Genomic DNA, 24,746 nt, shown 5'->3' with positions numbered 1-24,746 from the left:
AAAAATATATATATATCATGGCTTCTCCTGAAACGGGCCACTTTAAATCCCAAAGTACCACAAAGTGTTAAAAAAATATTTTTAAAGGCTAAAATAAGCGTGGTTGCTGATGTCGGTCAAAAACACTCAGCGGATGTTCCACGAGGCACACCTGATTAGCATGCACTGGCGTACCTAATGAAGTGTCCAGTATGCGTAAACAACAGTGCAGTAGCAAGACGGATCAATAATTTGAAAAAGTCACAGCAGTGGAGCTGCAGCATGAAGCCGTCGCCATGGAAACCAGGAGGCCAGCAGCGGCGGCGGGGCGTCTACAGCGACATCTCCTGAGACGGAGAGAAAAATCTGGCCATGGGCGAGGGCGTGTCCTGATAAAACATGGGACATATATTGGAGGTGGCAAGTGTGTCGTGTTTGTTTTTTTTGTTCTAGTGCACGTACTACCTTGGACACCTTGGCAGCTTTGTCGCTGTGAACGTCAAAGTCGGGGTTTTTCAACACCAGCCCCGCCCTGCAGTACCTGCCGGCATGCAGAGGACTTTTCGCCTACACACATGCAGACACGTGGCGTTTTCGACAGTGTGATCGAATGATTGTGTCCATGCCAGATGCATGCTGTTGATGTTTTACGATTCTGTGTTGCTAAAAACCACAGTAAATAAATAATCCCAAAAGGAATGAATGTGTGTTCTTTTAACTCCGTCAGTACTTTGCCACTGTGTGCGTCTCACCTGCTGCATAACGGCATTCTCTTTGCCGCGTTTGTGCGCGACTGCGTCCGGTGTAAGCTGATCGGCTCGAGTTTTACGCTGGAATCACAAAGACAAGAGCGTCACGTGGAAACGATACAACGATAAGATATCCGACAAAATAAAAGTACACAATGAAAAATGCTCAGCGACAAAATTGGCACTTTACAGCAATTTATCAAAAACGTGCAAAAACTACAAAAAACAAAAAGATTACTTGCAAAACAATCTTCAGTGTTGTTCAAGTGTGTAAATCTAATTTACTAAAAACTGTCTGCTAACTTTGTCTTTTTTTTTTATCTGTAATTTCAGAAATTATTTTCAGACAAACAAATATGTGAATTCCCTTTACAAAATCTTTATTAAAAAAACAACATCAAAGACTGAGTTACCTTGATGAGTCCTCCGAAGGAGCGAGACCGCGGGCGCTTTTTGCTAGGCCCGTCGTACTGACCTGTGGCTGCGGCCGCGGCGGTTTGTTTGAGCAACTGCACACACGGCACACAAGTATCGATATATCTATACTAATAATAACTACAGAATGCAATCCCAGATTGATATTATAGAGAACGCCCTTGAGTAAATCACAATTATCAATCTGGCTGCCAAGTTAGGCTTGCCCACGAATAGCAAAAATGGCACAAAACTAAATGACCATTGAACTGCATTGGAGGTGCGGGTTTTTTTCTTTTTAACCCAAAGAAACAAAAACAAATCTTCATACTTTTTTAAGTTGGCTGACCGCGCCAAATTAAAAAGCCATTTTTAAAGATTTTTTTTTTTGTCTGCAAACAGGTGAATGTACAGGAGCTACAGTGATAGTAATGACAACTAGAGTAAGTGCAATTTCTGGAGAAATTGCGTGGGAATGCTGAAAGCTGAATGCTAAGATTTGAATGCATGTGGAATGCTTACGAAGTAAATTGAGAGATAAATTATGAAATTAAAACCTCCTGGTTATGGGACAATGCGCTTTACCAACCGTGCCACCGAGCAGCATCAGACACCTGGTAATGATGATAAGTTGTATGTATGGAAGTTGGCGTGGAAAGTGATACTTAGAAAAAGTTCAATGTCTGTCCCATTGAAAATGAATGGGGAAAAGTTGATATTAAACGTTAAATTGTACAAATACCGTAAGTAATGTGGAATCATACGTGTAAATTTTTTAAGCTAGTTGAAATTTGAAGAGTGTACATTGGAAGTATTATGTGGGAGTTGTTACGCGGCAAAAAAGTGTAGAGAATAAAAATCATGATAACATATGTGGGAATGCTTCAGCATTACTACAACAACAACAACAACAACAACAACAACATCATCATCTTGTTCAGCCAACCTGTCGGACCAGCTTCTTCTTCTTAGCCGAGTCGGGCATGTTATGGTGCACATGCCTGAAGAGGTCCTTCAGCGCCTCCTCCGTGTACTGCTGAGCGGGTGACGGGCACTGATCCGGGGCAACCCCAACCCCGATCGGAATCGCCCGCCTCTTCAGGGGCGAAGCCACCTGTCGGCCGATTGAGCCGCTCAGTGACAACAGGTCCAGGTCGTCCTAAAAGAAAAAAACATCAGTGTCTGAAAAAACATTACCTCTTTTATTATTATGCATTTATGATGGTATCTTATGGATACATTACACAAAAATGAGTAGCAAAAATTAGCGAGTGATTTTTAACCCCTCGCTGCCCTGAAGTGTTTGTAATTGCCTAGAGAATACATTTTACATAAGTTTACACAAATACTATTTCCTCGCACAACATAATATTAAAGAGCCATCAGGGGGAAAAAAAAAAAAAAAAGCCCCAGACACAAACTACTGTAACAAAATGCCACAAGATAGCACCAAAAACACTTTTACTGCTTTGCATATAGCGCCTACCGTAGGTGAGACGTCCAGCAAATAACGAGTTACAGCATACTTGCTGCATGTCATTAATAGAAATAAGGAATAACTAGGAATTTTTGTGGCTTTCATAGACAATATTAATCAACACAAATTAGGTAGGCTTTTTGGCTGACCTTGCTCCGCACGGTGGTCGTCTTCATGAAGTGTGCTCTGGCGTGTTCTCGCAGGTACACTGGCGCCTGACACACAACACAAGATTTATTTATTTTTTTAACCTTAGGTTTTATGTCTCATCTTTTTACAGTCAGCAGAAACTCCTTAAAACTCATTCACTTTACTGATGCACATCCACCGGTAGATGATGTCAGTTATAAAAGAACGGGACAAGGCAGAACGGAGCGAGTCTGTTCTGTCATTTGATAGATCCGGTTTATATACACACACACGTAATTATTTAACATAATATAATGTTATTGAACATTTTGAAATTTTCTAAAATGTCTTGGCAGTGAATGAGTTTTAAAACCAAAATTTGCTCCATTGGAATGTACGCTAATGAGCCATTAAACTCTTCTTTCAGAAATTAGGACTAGCACATGAAATTGCTGCCTTGCCTAAACATTGAGAACTGGTGTAATCTGGCACAAAATACAAAAAAACAAACAAAAAAAACAAAACAAAAAAAACATTATCCGCAATGTATATAATTTCATTAAATAATGGTCAAAAGTGGCGCCGTTGTTACAGTCAGGTACATTTGATGTAAACACCAAAAGCTAAAACTGTTCATCACAAAATCAGACAAAAATCCCCAACTGTGCAACATTTTTTTTTTTTTTTGGGGGGGGGTGAGGGGTATGTTTTTGCTTGTGTGCAATCATGTTGGTCACCCTGAAGAGTTTCTGTGAATGTCTGATGAGGAAGGCCATGCTGTTGTTGAGCGTCTTCAGGTGGTCTTTCAGGTCGTTGGCCGTCATCTGCAGCGGTACACAAAAACGTGCACAAACACCAGACATGAAAGAAGAAGAAGAAGAAAACACACAAATTCAGTTCTTTCTTCTAAGATTGTGATCTGGATCGGGGCGGTTAAGTTTTTAGTTTCAGACCTAAGCCTCTTGGTCAGCTGGATGGAAGGAAAATATGTCTTTGTATCTTTTGACTTTTATATATGATCATAATTCTTGAGTAAATTACTTTTTTTTTCCCCCAACAATTTATCATTTATTCTAAAATAGTAATCAATTTCTTTTAAATTTTATGCTGTGTTCAATTGTTTGTAAAAAAAAAAAAAAAAAAAATACAGACAGATGCTTTCCCTAACTTGATGAATAATTGTGATTAATAATTGACTGATGATTATGATATTGATAAAAGAAAATAATAATCATGATTATCAGTTTCGCCATAATCATGCAGCCTTAACCAGGGCTCTAGGCTAACTATTTATTATTATTATTATTATTATTATTATTATTTATTTAACTCTTTCTCTTTGGTGCACCAGCACAAAATTTTTTGACTGCTTCTCATTCAAGACCACAGTTTTGTAGTTTCACTCCCCCTTTTTATTTATTTATTATTACTTTTTTTTTTAATGACTAACCAACTTTTTAGGCAATATTGACTGGAAAATGATTAACTGTCAATCTGCTCATCATAAAGTCTGTTATTTGTTTGAGTCACAACTCCACAGGACTGGTATAACTCAAAACAGTATTGGCGCTCAAAGATGGATAAAAACAGCTGGATTTTGATTCATAACTCATATTCCACAAATGCAATATTAAATCAGAATGTCATATTTAGACTATAGTGAGGTCACATATAACATTATTGTCAAGAAATGTTTAAGGTTGACTTCCACTTTAAGTGAGAATAGCGTTAACTCATTGACTGGCAGCCATTTTCACATTTCGCAACACCGTTCACTCCCGGCTGTTTTACTGGATTTTGACCGATTTTGCAAGCCCCACAGAATATTGTGTTCTATTGCTATAAAAACATGGTACCTACCAAAAGTAAGATAAGAGTCTCTTCTTTCATCGGGAAAGAAATGTATATTTGTATCCGTATCCGTTTTTTGCAGCAATTAGCATTAGAATTTAGCTAAGTTTCATCATTATTCACAAACCTGTTGAAAACACTGGGAAAAAAAAAAAAAGAGAAGAGCTTGTTGCAACGTGGCCATGGCTGATCTCTTATACTCTACTGCCACCTACTGGCCTCTTTTTGTAATAACTACCATTGCTTTAAGCGACCTTTTCATGTCAGAAGCTGTATCAAACCCTTCTGTATGCTCAAGCATTATTTAAAAAAAAAAAGAAAAAGAAAAAAGTTTTTGGGCTGCAGGATAAAGTATTGAAAAACGTATTCATACGTTTTGAACACATCAATCTTGGCAAACTTAAGTGTTATTTGTAGATGCGTGCTTGTCACTGTCAAATATTTTACCCAAATTATATCAACAAAGCATATAAATAAATAAATTACATAAATAAATAAATACATTGTAATCTGGTTGTTTTAGTCTCGATGACTATTCCTGGTTTATTCCCATCAATTCCCGTTAATCCCTGTCGAACATTTCCTACTTTTTAACGACGAGGATTTTCCGTAAGCAGGCGCCTTACGTGTCGCGGCCAGAAGACGTGCGGGGAGAACATGAGCGCCAGGTTGGAGGCGGACATCTTGTTGGCGTCCTGCCGCTTGGCGGTGTGGTAGAGGAGGTCCAGCAGCAGCTTGAGCAGCGAGCGGTTGGCGGGGGGCAGCAGGAGGAAGAGGAGCTGCAGGGCCTCCGTCTGACGCTCCCTGTTGGGCGCCGACGTCTTGCCGCCGTGCTCGTCCAGCAACGTCATGTCTGGAAGGACAAAAGGGTGTCTGGTCTGTGCGGGGGAATCATTCTAACAACCTTGCAAACATTTCATACATATGAACACTCCTATGTTTTTTTTTTTTTTTGCCGATATTGGACCGGGGCACACCTAGATCAAACTTCAAATTTAGTGTCCGCCTGGAAAAGTGCTGAAGTTCTCTACCGGCAATCTTGAGATGGACGTGGAAGTGTCTGTGCGTGAGCAGGGGCTCGGGCAACTCCCCCAGGAAGGTCTTGAGCAGCGTGGCGGCGTCATTGGGATGGAAGTCCCCGGACTGCAAGTCTACGTCGGCGCCGCTAGCCAGAAGCTCCTTCAGGGCCTGCTGTCGCACGCTGTTGCCCGGAACACGGAACAGGCCCTCCACGTGCAGATCTGGGCCGGGCATAGAGGAGGGCAACGTGAGACTTACTCTGAGGAGAGTGAAAAGCGAGTTATGTAAATGGGGCCATGGGAAGGTTATGAAGAAATATGGGAACAAAGTCAGATTTGGTGAGTAGAATAAAGTACTGGACCTCAAATAACACTGGATAGAGTGGAAGAATGTGAAACCAAATAGTGGAATAAATCAGGATCTCGAATAACATTTAGTCGAAGAAAATAGAATCTACCATAGATTAGAAAAACAATTAGTAAATAAAATAAAGTAGGGCATAGAATTACATTTAGCGGAGCGGAACAGTGTTGCTAAAGTGGAACGTAAGCTTGCGAATAAATAGTCACCCTCCTGTCCACCCCTGAAATGAAATTATTAAAAGGGATACTTCACTTATTTAGCCCATTATCGCAATAAAAAGTTAATATTTTGTCTATAATTAATTTGATATTTCCATTATTTGTCATGTACAATTAATATCTTGAAAAACACATTTTGCAACTTGCTGTCGACTGGAAATGACATCACAAGGGCTCAGGTCACCAATCACAGCTCGCCTGTTTTCTCGGTTTGGTCATGTGACATTGACAAGCTGAGCTGTGATTGGTTACCTGAGCCCTTGTGATGTCATTTCCAGTCGACAGCAAGTTGCAAAATGTGTTTTTAAAGGTACTAACTGTACATGAAAAATAATGAAAATATCAAATTTATTATCGGCAAAATTTTAATGTTTGACTGCCAAAAATGGCTAAATAAGTAAAATATCTCTTTAAGAAATAGAATATCATCAGTATTTATTTCCATTTTCTGTGTTTTCGGAAAAGGCTGAAAAAAAGACCTAGGCCATTATTTTGGAAATAATTCAGACCAAAAAATAAAACAATAATGGATGACTTGTAAAACATTGAGTAGAATAAATAAAGAAATAAAACCAGGACCAAGAATAACACGACTAAATAAAGCAGTAAAATAGTGCCTATATTAAAAAAATGATTAAAATTTTGAAGTATTAGAGTGAAACAATGTAAAGTGAAATGATACAAATAAAAAAATTAAAAAAAATTAAAAAAAAAAGAGCGAAACAAAATGAGAAGTTAATGTAGCACAGAAGATATATGGAAAAAAAAAAAACGTGAACGTGAACTTACTTTTACTGAGGTATTCAATGAGCCGGTAAATGTGAGCCACACCGCTCTCTGACAGCGCAGTCCTAAACACGGCACCTTTTTCTGAGACAACAACAAAGTCACTCACAAATAGCACAAAACATTCCATTTTATTTTGCACACTACAACTGTGCCATTCTACATCCTATTCACTCCTTCACGCACACCCTCCCGAGTCTTACTTGATTCTTCGTACCACTTTATACACTTCCTTATTTGACTTAAGTCTCATTTACATCTTCATGTGTTTATTCTACAATACATCCTGTAGGTGCTAATTTGCATCAAACCTCACTATTGTATTACGTACGCACACCCTAAAACAGACGGCTTGCATCCAACCTTTGCGTTTGAGGAAGTTCAGCGAGCGGAAGAATCCGGGGGTCTTGGGGCCCTCCTCGCCGAGGAGCTGAGAGAACTCGGCGCCGGGAAGGTCGATCAGGCGAGTGATGTTGCTCAACACGAGCTCCAGGAAGGCGTCGGCGTTCTCGTGGCGCAGCTTCTCCACAAAGAAGTCCGGGTTGAAGACGACGGGCGGGCGGGTGTTGGCGGCGGCGCGGGACGTTCCCGACAACACGTCCGGGTGGACCGCCATGTTGGTGGGCCTGCTTTTTCAAGTGAGGACATCACACACCGGTGTTGCGTCAAATCTATTTGACCTGTTATGACATTTGACAGCAATAACATGATTGTCATTCTTTCAACCTGAAATGTGGTTACCTTTCATAAAGTTACCCAAAATACACAAGTGAAAATGTTTTCAAAACGTCATTCTTTTGTGTGGACGCTACCAAGTTTGCGACTGAAGCTGTTGCCGGTCAAATTTGACCCGTGTCTACTAAAATTCATTTTAGATTTGCCAATGAGAAGTTACATAAATTTTATATGGTGGGACTCTTATGCTAATAAGTTCATGGCAGATGTAACCAGCAAAAGAAAACAATCTCAGGATGCTTTTAGACAAAAAAAAAAAAAAAGTGGGCGTAAAACAGTCAACAGTTGTAATTTGATTTGTGAAGATTATTTCGATTTCAAAACGTGATGAAATATCGATTTAATTTACCCTCAAGTCCCAGTTAATTCCCCATGAGAAGGTTACCATTTGGATTATTTCCACAATTCGCCATCTTTAATTTGCCAAATTTGCTACATTTTTTACAAGTAACCCCTAAAGGTAAAATAGTGGCTGTCAATATAATACCGGATGTGACGTCACGTCGGACTCGCTTGGCAATGTGTTGCTCAAATAAAATGAAAGTACAATGCGTAGAAGTCCGAAAAGCGACGAATGGCAAATGGTCTCCCGTTTGATTTTTGCTAATGTTGTTAGCCTAACGGCTAACGAACAGTGGTAGTGACAGTCGTTCGGGTATCCGCTTTTACTGCTCGAAGGTTCCGCGTTCCGCTTATAAAGTGGGATCCTCCGTCGCCGTTACACAGCAATGGTACGTGAGAACGTGGCGACAGTATGCGTCTTTACCTCGTATTCGGCGTGATTTCGTCGTCATCTTTACCGGCAGCCATGTTCCCTCACTTCAAATCCGCCGCTGTTATTTCGCAGACTCCGCCCACCTCTTCAGCCATTGGTCGGTTGCCGATTACGGGCACGGCACGAGTGGGCTCTATTTGGCATGCGCTGTTTCGTGATTGGTCAGTTCAAATTGTACAAGACAACGTTGTTTACTTATAGACAGCAAACCTACCTTCATGTGCTCTGGGAACTAGTTCTGTTTCATGTGCTTTTGTTGTTGTACAGAAAAAAAAGATGAAAAAAAAGATATACATGGCAGCTGACGAGTCTTTGCTCGTAAAACCGAACAATTACGGCAAATAATGAGTTGTAAAGAACAGGACATTGAAATTTCCTGTTCAGCAGCTACTAGTATCTGATCGTTCAACTCTCCAATTTTAATCGATTCGGCACGACGATCTGGAGCTTTTCTTTCAGTAGGAAATGGGATGAGTATTTAAGGTACGTCGCAGATACAGCGTGATGTTCCTTTATTGCACCCGTGTAATAAAACATGATATATCTGGTTGTGGTCAGCTCGTGTAAAAAATTAAAAAAAAAGAAAGAAAAAGAAGATAAAAGTACAGGAAGGGGAGGGACTGTACAGCGCAAACCCACAAGCAGTGAACCCAGCAAGCAAATATTGAGCAAAAATTTGTCAGCAATGAACACCCACACCTTTGAAAAATTGTCATCATTTCTCATATTAATAGTTTAAACACAAACTATGGTGCTAATACATTTTAATATCATTTCTGACTCACTTACTGCAACAATACGCTTGAATATAAGTGGGAAAAAATATTACGAGACAAAATAAGAACCAGTAAGGGATTTAGTTGGGGCTCGGCAGATACTTTGAGGGGAAAATGTTGTGTTTGCACGAGCAGACCACGTCCCAAAATGCCGTTGAGCGCAAAAGTGCCTCAAAGCAGAACAAGAAATAAGGAGGACAAGCGTGAGTGGTATCTGGTGTTACTTTCTGGTTTATGCGGATCTTGATTAATCATCTATTTTTAGTAAAAAAAAAAAAAAAAACACACACAGAAACAGGAAGTAAGAAGAACTACAAGAAGATGTGTCAAAGTCATGGTAATCGTACTGTATAATTTTTTATTTTATTTTTAACAAGGGAACTGACAGTACACTCAGTAGACACCTCATTAGGAACATCATACAATGACATCTAATACAAAAGATTAAAGATTAAATTAATCTGTCTGGAATCTCGGAAGTGCAAGGATGCTTTATGTCATCACAACATAAAAATGCAACATAGCCTCGGATTGGGATGTAGTAAATTACATTTGTGATTCATAGAACCTCTCATTTTCCAAGTACATACAGTATATCACAAAAGATTCTGATTATTTTGATTTATTGTTTTTGTTTTTTTTGTTTTTACTTGTCTGTACCTTCAGACCACGAGAAGCTTATCCATGCTTTTATCTTCAGCAGACTCGATTACTGGAACCGTCTTCTGACTGGACTCCCTCTCAAAAGAACATCAGACAATTGCAGCTCAAGTTCTGACTTAAAAAAAAAAAAAAAAGAGAGATCAGAACATATCACTCCAGTTCTTAAGACTTTAGACTGGCTCCCAGTTAGCTGTAGAATAGATTTCAATATTCTGCTTATGGTCTATAAATCACTAAATTTCTAAGGTTCTGGGTCCTAAATATATTCAAGAAATGCTGATTGAGTACAAAGCCAGACTTTGAAGTAAACACGGTGAAGCGGCCTTTAGCTGTTATGCTGCACACAAATGGAAAAAGCTGCCAACAGAAGTTGAAGTCAGCCCCGAGTGCAAATGCGTTTAAATCCAGGTTGAAAACTTTTGCTTTACCTTTAATGAAGGTCTTTGAAACCGTTTTAAATCATGTCCCCGCCCCCCTTTTCCCCTTTTTATTACAAATGTGTGTCATCAAATCCAAATGGAAGCACTTTTACGGAACAAATCGGACGGCATTTGTCAGACATGTAACAAGTTCAATTGACTTTTAGGTTCTCCGTTGACATTTCTTCCAGAAAAGTCAAGATGTAAACCCAAAAGCGCATTTTGCGTGAAGTAAGGTCGAAGGTCACGGAGGAGCGAAGTGTTCGGAGAAAGCAAAACTGAGACACATTTGTGTAACTCATCACTCTTTTTTTTTTTTTTTTTTTTTTTAAACTAAAGTGAAGTCATGCATGTCAATGAGGGAAAGAGGAAGAAGGTCAGCTCTCGCTCTCTTGATTCTCACACGCTGAGACGAGGACGTCGACGAGAGGCGAGCGTCAAATTTTCACACAAGCAGCAAATATGAGCTGGACTGCGCAAAAGGGATTCGTCATATTTGTCATCTTGCTCTTCCACAAACAAGGTGCGACCTCGCTTACACATTTTGCTCACGGGAAATTTTTTTTTTTATTTTTAGTTTTTTTTACATATTATTATTATTATTATTATTATTGTCTACCTGTTCAAGCACAACACCTTGTGTCCTTGGCGTTAAAAAAAAGAAGAGTGGAATTTCTCTCGGGGCAACAAAGCGGCTGATAAATCGACAAATTTTAAAGTGACGGACTTGTTCACATTCAGTTTTCTGATCTTTGATGCGAGCAGTTTGCTTCACTTCCTGCCACAGAAGCATCTTGATTGTAATCTGGGCGTGGGGGGGGGGGAAGAAAGAGAGCCTATATATATATATATATATATATATATATATATATGATTTAGATGTTGCATAAACAGTCAAGAAAATGGATGGATGTCTGGATAGTTTTATTTTAAAAAGATGGATTTATTCTATAAAATGTCACGATAGAATGTAATAATGAGGAAAAAAAATTCAAACGCGTAACTTTTTTTTTAACAATTTAATTTTCAATAGAAATTGAATTTATAAGGACAGAATTGCATTTAAAATAAAAGAGAATATTTTATCATATTTTAGAATAGAATTGGGATATATTTTTTGCATTTGTATGAGGAAAATAAATTCAGATAAAATTGTGAGAAAAGAAAAATAAATTCATATTTTTAATTCATTCTTTAGTTTCTTTATTACTAGTATATATATATATATATATATATATATATATATATATATATATTTATATATATATATTTTTTTTTTACATGATTTAGATTTAGATTTTGCATAAACAGTCAAGAAAATGGATGGATGTTTGGATAGTTTTATTTTAAAAAGATGGAATTATTCTATAAAATGATCATCTGTAATAATGAAAATGATAATATGTAATAATGAGAAAAAAAATTGCTGTAAAATGTGAAAATAAATTCACATTTTTAATTCATTCTTTATTTTCTTTATTTCTAGTCTATATATTTTACATGATTTAAATGTTTGGATAATTTTATTTAAAAAAAGATGGAATTATTCTACAAAATGTCCCGAAAATATGTAATAATGAGAAAAAAATACAAACGCGTAACTTTTTTAACAATTAATTTTCAATTGAAATTGAATTTATAAGGACATACTTGCATTTAAAATAAAAGAGAATATTTGATCATATTTTAGAATAGATTTGGAATAACGTTTTTGCATTTGTATGAGGAAAATAAATTCAGATAAAATTGTTGCGAGAGATGAAAATAAATTCACATTTTTAATTCATTCTTTAGTTTCTTTATTACGAGTATATATATTTTTTACATAATTTAGATGTTACATAAACAGTCAAGAAAATGGATGGATGTTTGGATAGTTTTATTTTAAAAAGATGGAATTATTCTATAAAATGATAACATGTAATAATGATAGTGATAATATGTAATAATGAGTAAAAAAAAATTGCTGTGAGAAATGAAAATAAATTCACATTTTTAATTCACTTTATTACTAGTATATTTTTTTGACATGATTTAAATGTAGCATATTATTTTATTTTAAAAAGATGGAATTATTCTCCAAAATGTCACGATATGTAATAATGACAAATTTTTTTTGCTTCAGTAGTTTTTTTTTTTCCCCTCCAGAATAAACGATGCATTTAAAAAAATAAATAAATAAATAAATAAATACATTTGCACATCATTTTGAAAATGTGTTTCAGTGTTGGCGACGAGCGGCTGGGAAGGAACTTACGCTTCTTCGCGCGCCATCTGCGGCCTGACAGGAAGCACAGTGACGCTCAACTGCTCCTTCAAGTACCCGGCAACAGCAGGCCGTATTAATAAGACTTTGTGGTTCAAAACAGGGTCCAGTGACAAACCTGATGATTTGAGTTTGGACCCGAATTACTCTGGTCGCCTGAACTCTCCCTGTGAAAAAGACTGGTGCAGTTTGTCAATCAGCCAGCTAAAAGAAAGCGACGTCGGCACGTATAAATTCAGATTGGTAACGACGGGAAACAAGTTCACTTTCAAGCCTGGAGTCGATCTACGCGTCACAGGTACGAATTCTCACTTAAAGCGTCTTTCCGCCAAGCAGAAAGCTCTCAAAGCCTCCAAATCACGCCTGTCTTATTTTGAAATCATTAAAATAACATTATAGTCATTATAATCCCTTGGTTTTCCGTGGTGGTGGGCTCCCAAACACTCGTTTTTGAGAGACATGACATTTCACACAAATCAATCTAATATGATTTATTCCACAAAGAAAATCATATTTTGAGGTGGGAATCTTTTTTTTTTTTACGAAATGATGTTATCCAATTTTATTTATTTTTAAGAGGAACTAAATCATATATTTCCCAAAATTATGGTATCATACACAGCAAGTGCTATTTTTTTTATTTGGTTCAAATTAATATAACAAGAATAATAAAGAATAACAAGAATAATCAAAAATGATATTTTTAAAGAGAAAAATAATTGGACTGTGGACCTCGCATTCTCGCAGTTAGACATCCACGGATTCACATATTTGCAGATTAATATGTATATTATATATATATATATATATATGTACACCTTTTTATGGAAAATCCTATCTGACAATTTATTCCCCTCCCCCCCCCTTTTTTTTTTAAATCGTCATCGCTCTTTTGTTTTTTAATCTTGCACTTGACACATACTCCTTTGCAGTATTTAAAAAAAAAAAAATACAAACAAAAGTAAAATGAAGCATTTAAAATAAAAAATATATAAAATCCAAAATTAAAGCTAACAGAATTTACAAGACAAAAGGGAATAAAAAACTATCAAGAACAATTTAAAAAAAAAACAACAACAACAACAACAATCAAAAACGACGATAACCCTGATGTGATGTGATGTGATTCATGAAAGATTTGCGTGTTGCCTTCATTCATCCAATCCGTGCTGGGAAAAATTTCCCACTGAAATAAATGTCTTTTGACACGACATATCTTTTTTGTTCCACACAATTCCAGATCTCAATGTAGAAGTGTCGCCATTTTATCTGAAATGTGCTACTGGCGCTCAGTGCAGCCTGGGGTCTTCTGCTTCGTACATCTGGTACGAGAATGGAGAGGAAATCCAAGACGCGACCTCGCGAGAGTTTCGTGATTTTGACTCCAAACACAGCTACTCCTGCGCTGTAAGAGGACAGCAGCAGCTCACGTCTCGTCCCGTTTGTGAGTTGTCAAGTCCTGCCGCTTTAGCTTGTAGCACTTAGCTCAGGGGTGTCCAAACTGTTTTCATTTGAGGGCCACATACAGAAAATCCGAAGGACGCAAGGGCCGCATAATGTTATGAAGACAAATTGTGTTTAGTCCGAAAAATTGTACAAATCATTGATTTGTGCTTTTGCATATTTAGAAAAATGCTACATTATATAAGCAATTTATTTGTAATATGGCAGTAGGGTTTTATAGTTTTGGGAATTTTTCATTTGAGTTTTAGTTTTTATTAGTTTAGTTCTTGAAAATAAAAATGATTAGTTTTAGTCTAGTTTGTTAGTTTCAGTATTATTATTTTTTAATGTGTATTACTTGTGCGCAATATTTTAAAAAACACCATGGGAATGACATCATCTGAAAGGTGCTTTTCTATTGGCTGCTGCTAGATGGCGTCACTTCTGTGTGACATACTTTCAAACGTCATTATTCCGGTTTGTATCAAAATAAATCGACAAAAAAAAAAAAAATCACATTTAAAATCATCCCCAAAGGCTCATGCATTAAATTAATTACCAAAGAGTAAAACGAAGGACATTTTTGCTATAATTATTGTTAGTTTTTTGTTAGTTTTGTAAACATAAAATGTAGTTTCAGTTTTTTAAAAAGCATTTTCGTATTTATTTTATTTGAGTAACAATGTTGTTTTTGAATTTTAGTTTTAGTTTTTTAATTAGTTAACTAAAATAACCTTTAATGGCACCTGTTTTTCGACAGCTTCCCTTCTTACTTTCACCATCTCCAAACATTTTTGTTTTGTTTATTTATTTGAACTGAGTCAAATGACATTTTTATTTAGCATATGTCGCGGGCCACTGAAAAATGGACGGCGGGCCGCAAATGGCCCCCGGGCCGTAGTTTGGACAACCACTGGTCTAGCTCCTTGCTAACGCTATCGCTAAAGCGATTTTGTTCAATCTTTCAGGTACGTCCAGCCAATGTAACAAGGTGCTTTACAAGTCAAGAAGCATCTGCGCCCTCAAAGGCTCGTCAGTGGACATTAGTTGCACTTACAGCGCCTACAATCAAGTCAGGTCCAAATTCTGGTTCAGAACGGATCGTAACTTGGATGACCAGTCTGACACTCGTCTTCAGTTCCCTCAAGAATCGTACAGAAAATCTACTCTGAGAATTAAGAACGTGATGGAGAGTGATGCTGGCGAGTATCGCTTCAAATTCACCACATTGGATTTCGAATGGAAGAGTAGTTTACCTGGAACCACTTTGACTGTCACAGGTAAGCGAATCAGTCACAGAAAACATTTGGGTTTGAAGATGATTCATGAGACCGTTCCATTTGTATTTCCAGCTAAAGTGCGTATTTTTGGGCATTATTTGCGGAAACCCCCACCAATATGTAGCCTATATATTTTTGAAATTCCGTACCAAATCGGGTGCCAAAGTTATAATATGCATTTTTAAAATAAGTCCCAAAGAAGGTGGACGTCCATTTGAGTTACCAAAGTCCCAAGAAAGAAATCCAGTGTAAACACAAAAGTCAATATGGAGGTCTTCTTCATATTTTGTTGCATCAAGTGACGCCACCAAACTTCCAACACATTCCTTCCTCCATTGTGATGCGTTTAAGTGAGAAATGTTTTTGAATCTCCACACCTAAAACCCTATCGAGCATGCATTCCCTGGACCCACCTGTTCGCTCCTCTTGCCTCCAGCTGTGCAGGTGCAGGTGATCAACGTTGAAAGGCAAGATTCTCACATCGTCGCTCAGCTATCGTGCCACACGAGCTGCAGTCCGCCTGATCCTTGGTATTTGTGCTGGAAGCAGAACGAACGACGAGTGGGGAACTGTGTACCTTCAAACACAGCCATCATCCACGTCCAAATGACTTTACAACCTGGAGAATATGTCAGCTGTTCCGCGGAAGGATATCAAGTCAGCATCTCTTCTCCTCCTCTGTGTGAGTTTATTTTGAATACGCTCTGCTCCGAACCCAGAGATGATTGCGGTGGACATGACATATTTGCATGTCTAAACCAATACAAAAAAATATATATATATATACGATGATGTCAACACTACTGGTTGATGATTGGATCCTAGCTAACCAATCACAATCGCAAGTTGATTTGAAAAACAACAACAACAAACAAACAAACAAAAAAAAAACCAACCAGCATTTAACATTTATCACGAGTCACATCGATTCTTTTTGTTGATTTCATTTAGCCAATTGACACTAAAATTGATCTATTGAAACACATTTCTATTGTTTTATTCATTTGGCTCAATAAATAATTAATTGCAAACAATAAAATGTTCAAATAAAAATGATTTTGTAAAATAAATAAATAAATAAATGTATTTATTCTCAATAATGCAACAAAAAAATTGTCAACTAAACTATTTACTTGTTAATGTAACATTTTTACATAATTGTATCAAAAATGAAATTAGTAAAATAATCAAGCTTGCTTCATTTAAAATAATTAGCTTTTAAAATCATTTCAATTTATTTTCATTAAATAAAAAAAAAATAGTTCAATGCATTTTACATCTCCATTTTATTTTAAAGTATTTTTAAATAGTTGGTTATTTTTTATTATAATTATATATATTATAACATATTATATTATATAGTAATATTACTATATATTATATTATATTATATTATTATAGTACTATTACTATATATTATTATTATTATTATTAATATTATATATATTATTATATAGTAATATTACTGTACTTTTACAACTCCAATTTATGATTTAAAAAAAAAAGATTTGTTACTTCATTTACTGCAAATAAGACAACAAAAGCAATACATTTTACATCCATATGTACTTTTCCAACTAATTGCTTAATGTTTTTATTGTAAAAAGCACAACAACAAATACTAAACTATTTATTTACATAATAATTTACTGATCACTTCGGACGATACAGTCCGCCTGCATGGGGGCCCGGTGAGGGCAGTGACCCACCTGATGGGGTTGTGCTGAAAAGTCGTTACTGCCCCCTGCAGAACTGGAGTTGAACTGCATGTGGCCTTGGTGGAGGTCAACTCTCTGCTGACTGACGTTCTCCTCCATCTTCTTAACTCCTCCTCCAGATGTTCTGAAGGCTCCTAGGGTGTCGCTGATGACATCACTTGATGACATCATGGAGGGTCGTCCACTGACCCTGACCTGCACGACTGACACGTCAACATCACGTCAATACCGGTGGTTTAAGAAGAACGGAAACTTGCCTGTTCAAGACTTACGTACAGACGGACCACAGCTGGTCTTCAGCGCCATCCGGTCTTCAGACTCGGCAGAATATTTTTGTAGCGCGGCGAACGGGCTGGGGGAGAAGATGTCGAAACCCGTCCAGGTTGACGTGAAATGTGAGTACGGTGCCGTACTAGTTTAGGAACTCAAACGAATGAGCACCTCACCGACGTTGTGTTCCTCAGATGCTCCAAAGTTTTTTCATTTGAGGGCGAGTCCATCAAACGTCATCGATGAGGGCCAGTCAGTCACTCTGAGTTGCGGCAGTGACGCTAAACCAGCAGCTAGCTACACCTTGTACAAAGACAACCAAACCGTGCAGCGCCACCAGAAACCAGAAGGATTTTTGGAGTTCCGCACGCAACACGCCGGAAGCTTCTACTGCGTTGCCCTCAATAAATATGGAAACGTCAAATCTTCAACCGTGGTCGTTGACGTCCAGTGTAAGACCCAAAGTCAACATGGAGGTCGAGACTGGCCAAGTCTTTCTCCAGACTTTAAACCCGACTGAGTGTACATTTGGACTTTTTATTTTGGTTAAAATGCATTTGTAAAATCTTTTTTTTTTTTAAATATTGAAAATGTTACTGCAGTACTATTTAAAATGTCAGAAAATTTAACACTTCTGAATGACAAATAAAAAAAAAAAAAAAAAAAAAAAAAAAAACCTTGACAATTATATGTCCTATGCAGCCCCACTAGTTTAAATATGGTTAATATTGCGTTAGTGGAATATGAGTTAAGCAGCAAAATACAGCAGTTTTTATCCATCTCAGGGGGCGGCCATTTTGCCACTTGCTGTCAAGTGGAAATGACATCACAGTTGCTCACAGGAAACAACCAATCCACAGCTCAACTTCAGAAAACAGGTGAGCTGTGATTGGTCGTTGCCTGCGCAACTGTGATGTCATCTTTAGTCGACAGCAAGTGACAAAATGGCCGTGACCTGAGATGGATTAAAAACTGCTGTATTTTGCTGACCTATAATTTTTTTTATCTATTTTTTAACTTCTGGCTGAAAAAAAAGACAAAATGTTAAATGTGATAAAAATAAACAAATAAATAAATAAATAATATATTATATATTTACAATATGATTAAAAAAAATGGTCTGGTTAAAATGATTTAAAAAAAAATATCAATCTGATAAAAGCAAAAATATTTTAAAACTAAATTAAAAATATTACAGGAGAAAAAAATTCTATTAAAATTTTTATTAACATTAAAACAAAACAATAAAAATGCTGAATATGATAAAAGATTTTAAAATTTAAAAATCAATCATTTGTTATTACATTTTTTTTAATGTTATGTAAAATGTTAAAAATCAGAATGTTGAGTATGAAAGAAATGTGTATGTTTTACAAATTCATGAATTCTTCTAATTAAAATGCAAAAAAAAAAATATAAACTGTAAATTGTTAAAGGTGGAAAAAAAAATGTAAAATGCTACATTAGTTCATAATTTTATTCGATTTTTTTGTTCGAAATGATGAAATCTAATCAAATCATTCTCCCGTAGATGCTCCTCGGATTCCGAACGTCTCGGCGATTCCGTCCGATTACATCAATGTGGGCTCTTTGGTCACCCTGACATGTAGCAGCGATGCTAACCCCAACGCTAGCTACACTTGGTACAAGGACCAGCAGTCGTCTCCTGTATCAAAGGCGGCTGTCTTCAACATCAGCGACTACCAGGCGCACCACAATGGCGAGTATCGCTGCGAGGCCTGGAACTCAAAAGGGCGGACGAACGCCACGCTTCGGCTCCACGCCAATGCTAGTAAGTCACGCTAATGGCTCGACGATGGTTCCCGCTATATATATATATATATATATATATATATATATATATATATATGGTTCTGTCTAGCCGCTTGAACGTTCCGCTTCCTCAGGTCCGCTGACGGTGGCGACGGTGGGTGGCATAACGGCGGGCATGCTGCTCGTCCTTCTTCTTGTCACTGTCCTGCTGCTCAGGTCGGTCCATTTTTATTATTATTATTATTATTATTATTATTATTATTTTATTTATTTTTTGGGAAAATTAGTTTTTTTAATTGTTACAAAATGTTATCAAATTATTATTATTTTTTTTAAATACTAAATACGTATAAAAAATTAAAAACAAAAAAATAAATAAAAAATGTTAAAGGTCCCATAGTACATTTAAAAATAATAATAATCTTCATAATAATAATAATAATAATAATAATAATAATAATAATGATAATAATACATTTAATTTATAGCGGGCTTTTCAAAATAACTTACTCTCTCCCACTTTACAGTTGCAATAAGTATACAATAAACAAAATATACATGGCAACATGCTAATGATTTTTTTTTTTTTCCCTCTGGTGTGGCAGCCTGGTGCATCGGTATGATTCAAATGTAATAAATTGACACATTTTTTTTTTTTTTTTTTTTTTTACAATATTAAAAATGCAAAGTTTGACATTTCAAAAAAATATTAATTAGAATGTTGCATTTTTGTTTTTAAAGATGTTTAAAATTGTAAAGAAAATAATGGCAAAATGTTGAAAATGTTTTCAAATGTATTTTTTAATGCCAACATCTGCAAAGGTCTTCATTTAATTTTGTTTTGTTTTTATGTGCTTTTAGGAAGAAATTGGCATCAAAAGCTCAGGTGAGAAAAAAAAACTAGCTAAATATTTTAATTTCATTTTAAAAGGATACTTGACTCATTGAACAATTTTCAGCAGTGAAAAGTTAAAGGGATACTTCACTTTTTTAGCTCATCATAGCAATAAAAAGTTAATATTTTGTCAATAATTCATTTGATACTTTCATTATTTTTCAAGTACAATTAGTACCTTTAAAACCACATTTCGCAACTTGCTGTCGACTGAAAATGACATCACAAGGGCTCAGGTAACCAATCACAGCTCACCTGTTTTCTCGGTTTGGTCATGTGACATTCACAAGCTGAGCTGTGATTAGCTACCTGAGCCCTTTGTGATGTCATTTTCAGTCGACAGCAAGTTGCAAAATGTGTTTTTAAAGGTACTAATTGCACATGAGAAATAATGAAAATATCAAATTTATTATAGGCAAAATATTAATGTTTGAAAAATGGCTAAATAAGTAAAGTATCCCTTTAATATTTTGTCCAGAATAAATTTTAAAACTTCATTATTTTTCATGTACAATTACTACCTTTAAAAAGTAATTTTTTCGACTTGCTGTCGACTAATGATGACATCACCCGTGCTGAGGAAGTCGGTAACGGCCAATCGTGGTTCACCTGTTTTCTGGGTTTGGTCAGTAAATTGAGCCATGATTGGTCCTTCACTACTTCCTCAGCACAGGTGATGTCATCATCAGTCGACAGCAAGTCGAAAAAATTACTTTTTAAAGGTATTAATTGTACATGAAAAATAATGAAGTTGCCGCATTAATTATCGACAAAATATTCACTTTTTACTGCTGAAAAGGGTTTAAAGAGTCAAGTATCCCTTTAACATTGCTTAAAGTCAATGTCATTTTTTTGGAATTCTCAAAATTTTGTAAATAAACATTTAAAATGTATAGTTATGGTTTTGAAGTAGTTTAAAAAAAAAACCCAATATAACAGTTTTGAAAGTGTGACATATAAATACAAATGAAAATTGTAAAAAAATAAAATAAAAAATAAAATTAAAAACTGTTCCAAAATATCATCAGCCAAACTCGAACGCAAACGGCGGAACGGATCGTCCGGACGAGCTGGTGTACTCCACGGTGGTGTTCAACAAAGACAACAAAGACACGCCCATCTACTCCAACGTCGCCGGCGCCAAGAGGCACCCGCACGAGGACGAGGACGAGGGCGAGGGGGTGGAGTACACCGCCGTCAAATGCAACAGCAGCCGCGCCACGGGGTCAGTTCTCTTTGCATCTTTTCTCATATTTTAGCCAGTTTAATTAAAATCCATCCTTGTCTATCATGATGATTTTCCAAGCAGGCAAATAGTGTCGCTTGGAAAGTTAGTTTTAAAAAAAAATTTAAAAAAATGGTTGTATGTTTATTCTAGCAAGATGGCCCAAATAGTCTAAAGGTGTCTTGAGTTGAATTTGAATTTCCATTCCACAGGCTCAAGCCTCAAGGAGGGCGCTGACGTGTGAGCGCTGTACAGCACCGTGCACGCAAATCGAATTTGACCTTTGACCTCGGTCACAGGTGACCTGACATTCGGGGGGTAGCCAAAACATCAAGCTCAGTTATATATATATATATATATATATATATATATATATATATATACATACACACACACTGTATTGTTTTTAGTGCTTTTTTTTTTTTCTTTCTTTCTTTATTTTTACATTTAAATGTAAAAAAAAATTCAAAAAAATATGACCTGTACAATGAATAAAGTTTTGGTGACGGCATCAATATGTCAATATGACCCTGGAAAAGACTATTTCCGTATCAATTATTTAAAAAAAAAAGAAAAAAAAAAAAAAAAAAAAGACAATGAAATGATGAAAAATGTCAGAAAAAGCCTACGAGAACATCTGAACTTTACCTGGCGTTAACCAAAAATTTACTGTTGGGATTTTTATGGATCTAAAAAAACATTTGATACCATATCATTCCATATTAATGAATAAATTGCAGAGATGAGAGGTTTAGCATATAAATGGATAAAAAAAGTTATTTGGAAAAATGATATCAGTATTTGCAGTTTAACAATATACAATCAAAAGAGTTGAAGATTACTCATGGAGTTCCCCAAGGGTCTGTGCTAGGCCCAAAAACTATTTATACTGTACATAAATCATATCTGTTGTGTCTCAAAAATATTCAAAAGTGTCTTATTATTTGATGATGACACAACTCTTTACTGTTCAGGAGAAAACCTGTAGCGGCTTCTGACTACTGTGGAGTATTAAAAAAAATTGGTTTTTGGCACTAGACAAATCACTCATCACGTCAAAATGATGGTGAATTCAATTGAAATAGAAAGGGTGTATGAAAATACATAGAAAACGTCCAAAAATTATCGGGATACTCTCTAAAACGAAGGATGTCCTTGAATAAGAAATCATTATACGCGTTACCATATTTGACTTGTGTGGAAATCTGGGGAAACGCATATCAAACAAATACCGACCCTGTTTTCAAATTGCAAAAACGAGCCATAAGAATTATTAACTCATTTGCTCCAAATAACGTGTAAATCCTTTTTTTTTTTTTATGTTTTAAGTGTCCCAAAGACGTATTTATACGTTGTTTTTTTTGGTTTTTTTTAAATGCTAGAGCATACAGAAGGCTTTGATGCAAGCCTCTCAACTGCAAAGAACTCTTGCAGAAATGGTAGTTATTACACAAATGGCCAACAGGTGGCAGCAGAGCAAAGGAGATCAATCAGAGCCGTGTAGAAAAAAAGCTAAATTTGTCATGATCCTTATTTGTTTAGTGTCTGATTTAGTTTTGCTTCATTTTATGTTTTGGTTTCTTGTGGTTCATGTCTTTCTCGTTATGGTTTTGTGTCCACCTGTTTGTCAGCCCCTGCATCTACCAATCAGCAAAAGTAAAGTAAAAGCAAAGTTCAAGAGCATTATTTAAATCAGACATGAGCTCGTAAAATTGCAGAAATGTTCATTTTTTTCTCGATGTACCAGTATGAGTGTAATGAAAATTGTATATATATGTGAGTATGAGGATGTATTGTGTATGCTTATGAATTTCATGTACATACGCTATTGGCAAATGTGCAGTTTTATACATGAGCAGGATCACACATTTTTTCTTTTATTGAAATGTATTAATGTATTGTATTAATAATGAAATAAGTGAAAAGATACAAAGAATAATAGGTAGGACAAGATATGTTTGCAACTTCTTCCTACTCCCTTTGAACATGTCAATCACTAATGATTGCATAAGTTTCTTCTTTATTTTACTTTTTTTTTTTTTTTATCTGCTAGTTGTTTATGTTTATATGTTCAATAAACAAACCAGTTTCCAATTGATCATGAATGTGATTATTTAAAAGATGTTTGTCACCAAGTAGGGGTGTGTAGACTTTTCGGATCCACTGTCCATGTGTATATGGAACAACATTTCTTAATTCTTAATTCGATTATATGATAACCATGCGGGTATTCTAGGAAGCTTTTTTTTTTTTATTGAAAATGATGCGCATTAATCAACATGTCCTACTTCCGCTTTTGAACTCACACAACATCTGGTTGGCGTCACGTTCGTAAAGAAGAGAACTGGGCTCACGAGCGGCAGGCGTTGAGCGACAGTTCCGTGGCGGCGGCCTCCAGGCTGGCGCATTTTGCCCGCAGGATCGCGCCGGCGCATTCGTCGGGCGACGGCCAGCGCTCCGCCCACGTGCCCGCCCCCAACGTGTACATGAACCTGACGACAGCACATCGCAAATGGATCAAGCACAACCCGTATTTATTCTCCTTCTCTAAATGGAGACGAGCAGATGGAAATGCTGCTAAGTGATGAGTGCCATCTAGTGGTGAATGTTGTTATTACAACTTAAAAGTTTTTAAAAAATAATGTTGCCCATCCCTTCAGTCAGCGTAAGGCGGATTTGCAAATATGGAAGCGCATACCTGTTATTGCCCGTGTCCACATTCCACTGGTCGTCCTTGGGTCCGATGATGAGGTAATGGGAGCCCACCTTCAAGTCCAGCCCCTCTCTGCAGCCCCCGTGGGACACGAAGATCCTGGTCTGACCGACTTGCACTCCTGCCTCCACGCCTGTTGGGAATGTTTTCACACCTGCTAAAGTGGGGGGTTTCTCCTAAACAGCCCCTCCCGAACCCCCAAAAAAGGAAGCACTCACCCAATTTGATGACTCGTGTGATCTGCATCTCGTACTTGTCGTAGTAACTCTGCTGGATGCTCAAAACTTTCACCTGGAAAACTGAAAACGAAAACGAGGGACGATAGCGTGTTATGGATGTTTAGATTCAAGGTGGTTTGGTTAAGATTTAGGGGTCGATTGGATTAGGATGGATAAGCAATTAAGTGGGGTTTGGTGTATTTAGGATTAGGTTTAAAACAGGGTTGTGGTTATGTTAAGAGAGTTGAAGGATTATGGGTAAGAGCAAGGGTTAGCAACCTTTCCTGTCAAAAGAGCCATTTAGGCCAAATAAATAAGCACAACATGTGAAGATTGTGATGGAGTGTGCTAGTGTTAGTTGGCCCAAGAGCTAATTAGAGCTGATACATCACAACACAAAAATATGACATCAGCATCCAATATGTACACATTCATTTTTCTTCTTCTAGTCTCGTCTTCCGATTTTGGATTTTTGTTTTGGGGGTCATTTTTCGGACTTTTTTATTTTTTTTATTTTTTTTAAGCCTTTTCTGCCGTTCTGTCAAATTTCTGACATTTTGGGGGAATTTTATGGAAATATTATGGCCATTT

The 24,746-nt window shown here is 36.6% G+C and overlaps 3 protein-coding genes across 19 annotated transcripts in view; 1 reads left to right on the top strand and 2 right to left on the bottom strand.

Annotated features, from left to right (window-relative positions):
* Nucleotides 1-221: 221 nt before the first annotated feature.
* Nucleotides 222-20,147, bottom strand: LOC144020210 (rho GTPase-activating protein 19-like). 12 transcript variants are annotated; one of them, XM_077523448.1, is made up of 16 exons: nucleotides 17,338-18,008; nucleotides 17,053-17,264; nucleotides 15,963-16,096; nucleotides 15,757-15,882; nucleotides 8,488-10,050; nucleotides 7,350-7,615; nucleotides 6,990-7,070; nucleotides 5,631-5,840; nucleotides 5,226-5,452; nucleotides 3,486-3,572; nucleotides 2,769-2,834; nucleotides 2,089-2,301; nucleotides 1,142-1,237; nucleotides 732-809; nucleotides 445-546; nucleotides 222-368 (listed from the first exon to the last, which is right to left on the bottom strand). In XM_077523448.1, exons 5-16 carry the CDS (start codon nucleotides 8,529-8,531, stop codon nucleotides 312-314), a joined length of 1,527 nt encoding a protein of 508 aa, XP_077379574.1. In that variant the 5' UTR covers nucleotides 8,532-10,050; nucleotides 15,757-15,882; nucleotides 15,963-16,096; nucleotides 17,053-17,264; nucleotides 17,338-18,008; the 3' UTR covers nucleotides 222-311. The 12 variants fall into 12 exon arrangements, with proteins under 12 accessions (XP_077379574.1, XP_077379578.1, XP_077379577.1 ...); XM_077523452.1 differs by having other exon boundaries at nucleotides 7,350-7,666; nucleotides 15,757-16,096; nucleotides 17,338-20,147; XM_077523451.1 differs by having other exon boundaries at nucleotides 7,350-7,612; nucleotides 15,757-16,096; nucleotides 17,338-20,147.
* On the top strand, nucleotides 8,424-23,322 carry LOC144020208 (B-cell receptor CD22-like). Of its 5 annotated transcripts, XM_077523443.1 has the most exons (13): nucleotides 8,681-8,979; nucleotides 10,694-10,877; nucleotides 12,580-12,918; nucleotides 13,861-14,064; nucleotides 15,032-15,343; nucleotides 15,780-16,025; nucleotides 17,181-17,456; nucleotides 17,526-17,783; nucleotides 18,863-19,123; nucleotides 19,239-19,320; nucleotides 19,966-19,990; nucleotides 21,028-21,224; nucleotides 21,437-23,322. In XM_077523443.1, exons 2-13 carry the CDS (start codon nucleotides 10,817-10,819, stop codon nucleotides 21,459-21,461), a joined length of 2,286 nt encoding a protein of 761 aa, XP_077379569.1. In that variant the 5' UTR covers nucleotides 8,681-8,979; nucleotides 10,694-10,816; the 3' UTR covers nucleotides 21,462-23,322. The 5 variants fall into 5 exon arrangements, with proteins under 5 accessions (XP_077379567.1, XP_077379569.1, XP_077379566.1 ...); XM_077523441.1 differs by lacking the exons at nucleotides 8,681-8,979; nucleotides 21,437-23,322 and adding an exon at nucleotides 8,424-8,452 and having other exon boundaries at nucleotides 21,028-21,368; XM_077523440.1 differs by lacking the exon at nucleotides 21,437-23,322 and having other exon boundaries at nucleotides 21,028-21,368.
* The window catches only part of LOC144020206 (complement C3-like), a 27,814-nt gene continuing 26,148 nt past the window's right edge, over nucleotides 23,081-24,746 (bottom strand). For both annotated transcript variants that reach the window (XM_077523437.1, XM_077523438.1), the window contains exons 44-46: nucleotides 24,156-24,236; nucleotides 23,923-24,070; nucleotides 23,081-23,716 (exon numbers count right to left, since the gene is read on the bottom strand). In XM_077523437.1, coding sequence (XP_077379563.1) covers nucleotides 23,575-23,716; nucleotides 23,923-24,070; nucleotides 24,156-24,236 — 371 coding nt within the window. In that variant the 3' untranslated portion in view covers nucleotides 23,081-23,574. The remainder of the gene's footprint in view (nucleotides 23,717-23,922; nucleotides 24,071-24,155; nucleotides 24,237-24,746) is intronic.

Source organism: Festucalex cinctus, chromosome 6 (assembly GCF_051991245.1).
Source record: "Festucalex cinctus isolate MCC-2025b chromosome 6, RoL_Fcin_1.0, whole genome shotgun sequence".
Classification (NCBI taxonomy): Eukaryota; Metazoa; Chordata; class Actinopteri; order Syngnathiformes; family Syngnathidae; genus Festucalex; species Festucalex cinctus.
The sequence above is the reverse complement of the archived record's forward strand: the minus strand, read 5'-3'. Positions and strand labels throughout refer to the sequence as shown.

Excerpts from the sequence above, each read along its gene's own strand:
- LOC144020210 (XM_077523445.1), bottom strand. The coding sequence starts at position 8,531 with ATGGCTGCCGGTAAAGATGACGACGAAATCACGCCGAATACGAG. Across the intron at positions 2,835-3,485 it reads ATTCACAGAAACTCTTCAGG|GCGCCAGTGTACCTGCGAGA; the intron begins GTGACCAACATG and ends GTTGTGTGTCAG. Across the intron at positions 810-1,141 it reads CCTTCGGAGGACTCATCAAG|CGTAAAACTCGAGCCGATCA; the intron begins GTAACTCAGTCT and ends TTGTGATTCCAG.
- LOC144020208 (XM_077523441.1), top strand. The coding sequence starts at position 10,817 with ATGAGCTGGACTGCGCAAAAGGGATTCGTCATATTTGTCATCTTGCTC. Across the intron at positions 15,344-15,779 it reads AACCACTTTGACTGTCACAG|CTGTGCAGGTGCAGGTGATC; the intron begins GTAAGCGAATCA and ends TCTTGCCTCCAG. Across the intron at positions 19,124-19,238 it reads TCGGCTCCACGCCAATGCTA|GTCCGCTGACGGTGGCGACG; the intron begins GTAAGTCACGCT and ends CCGCTTCCTCAG.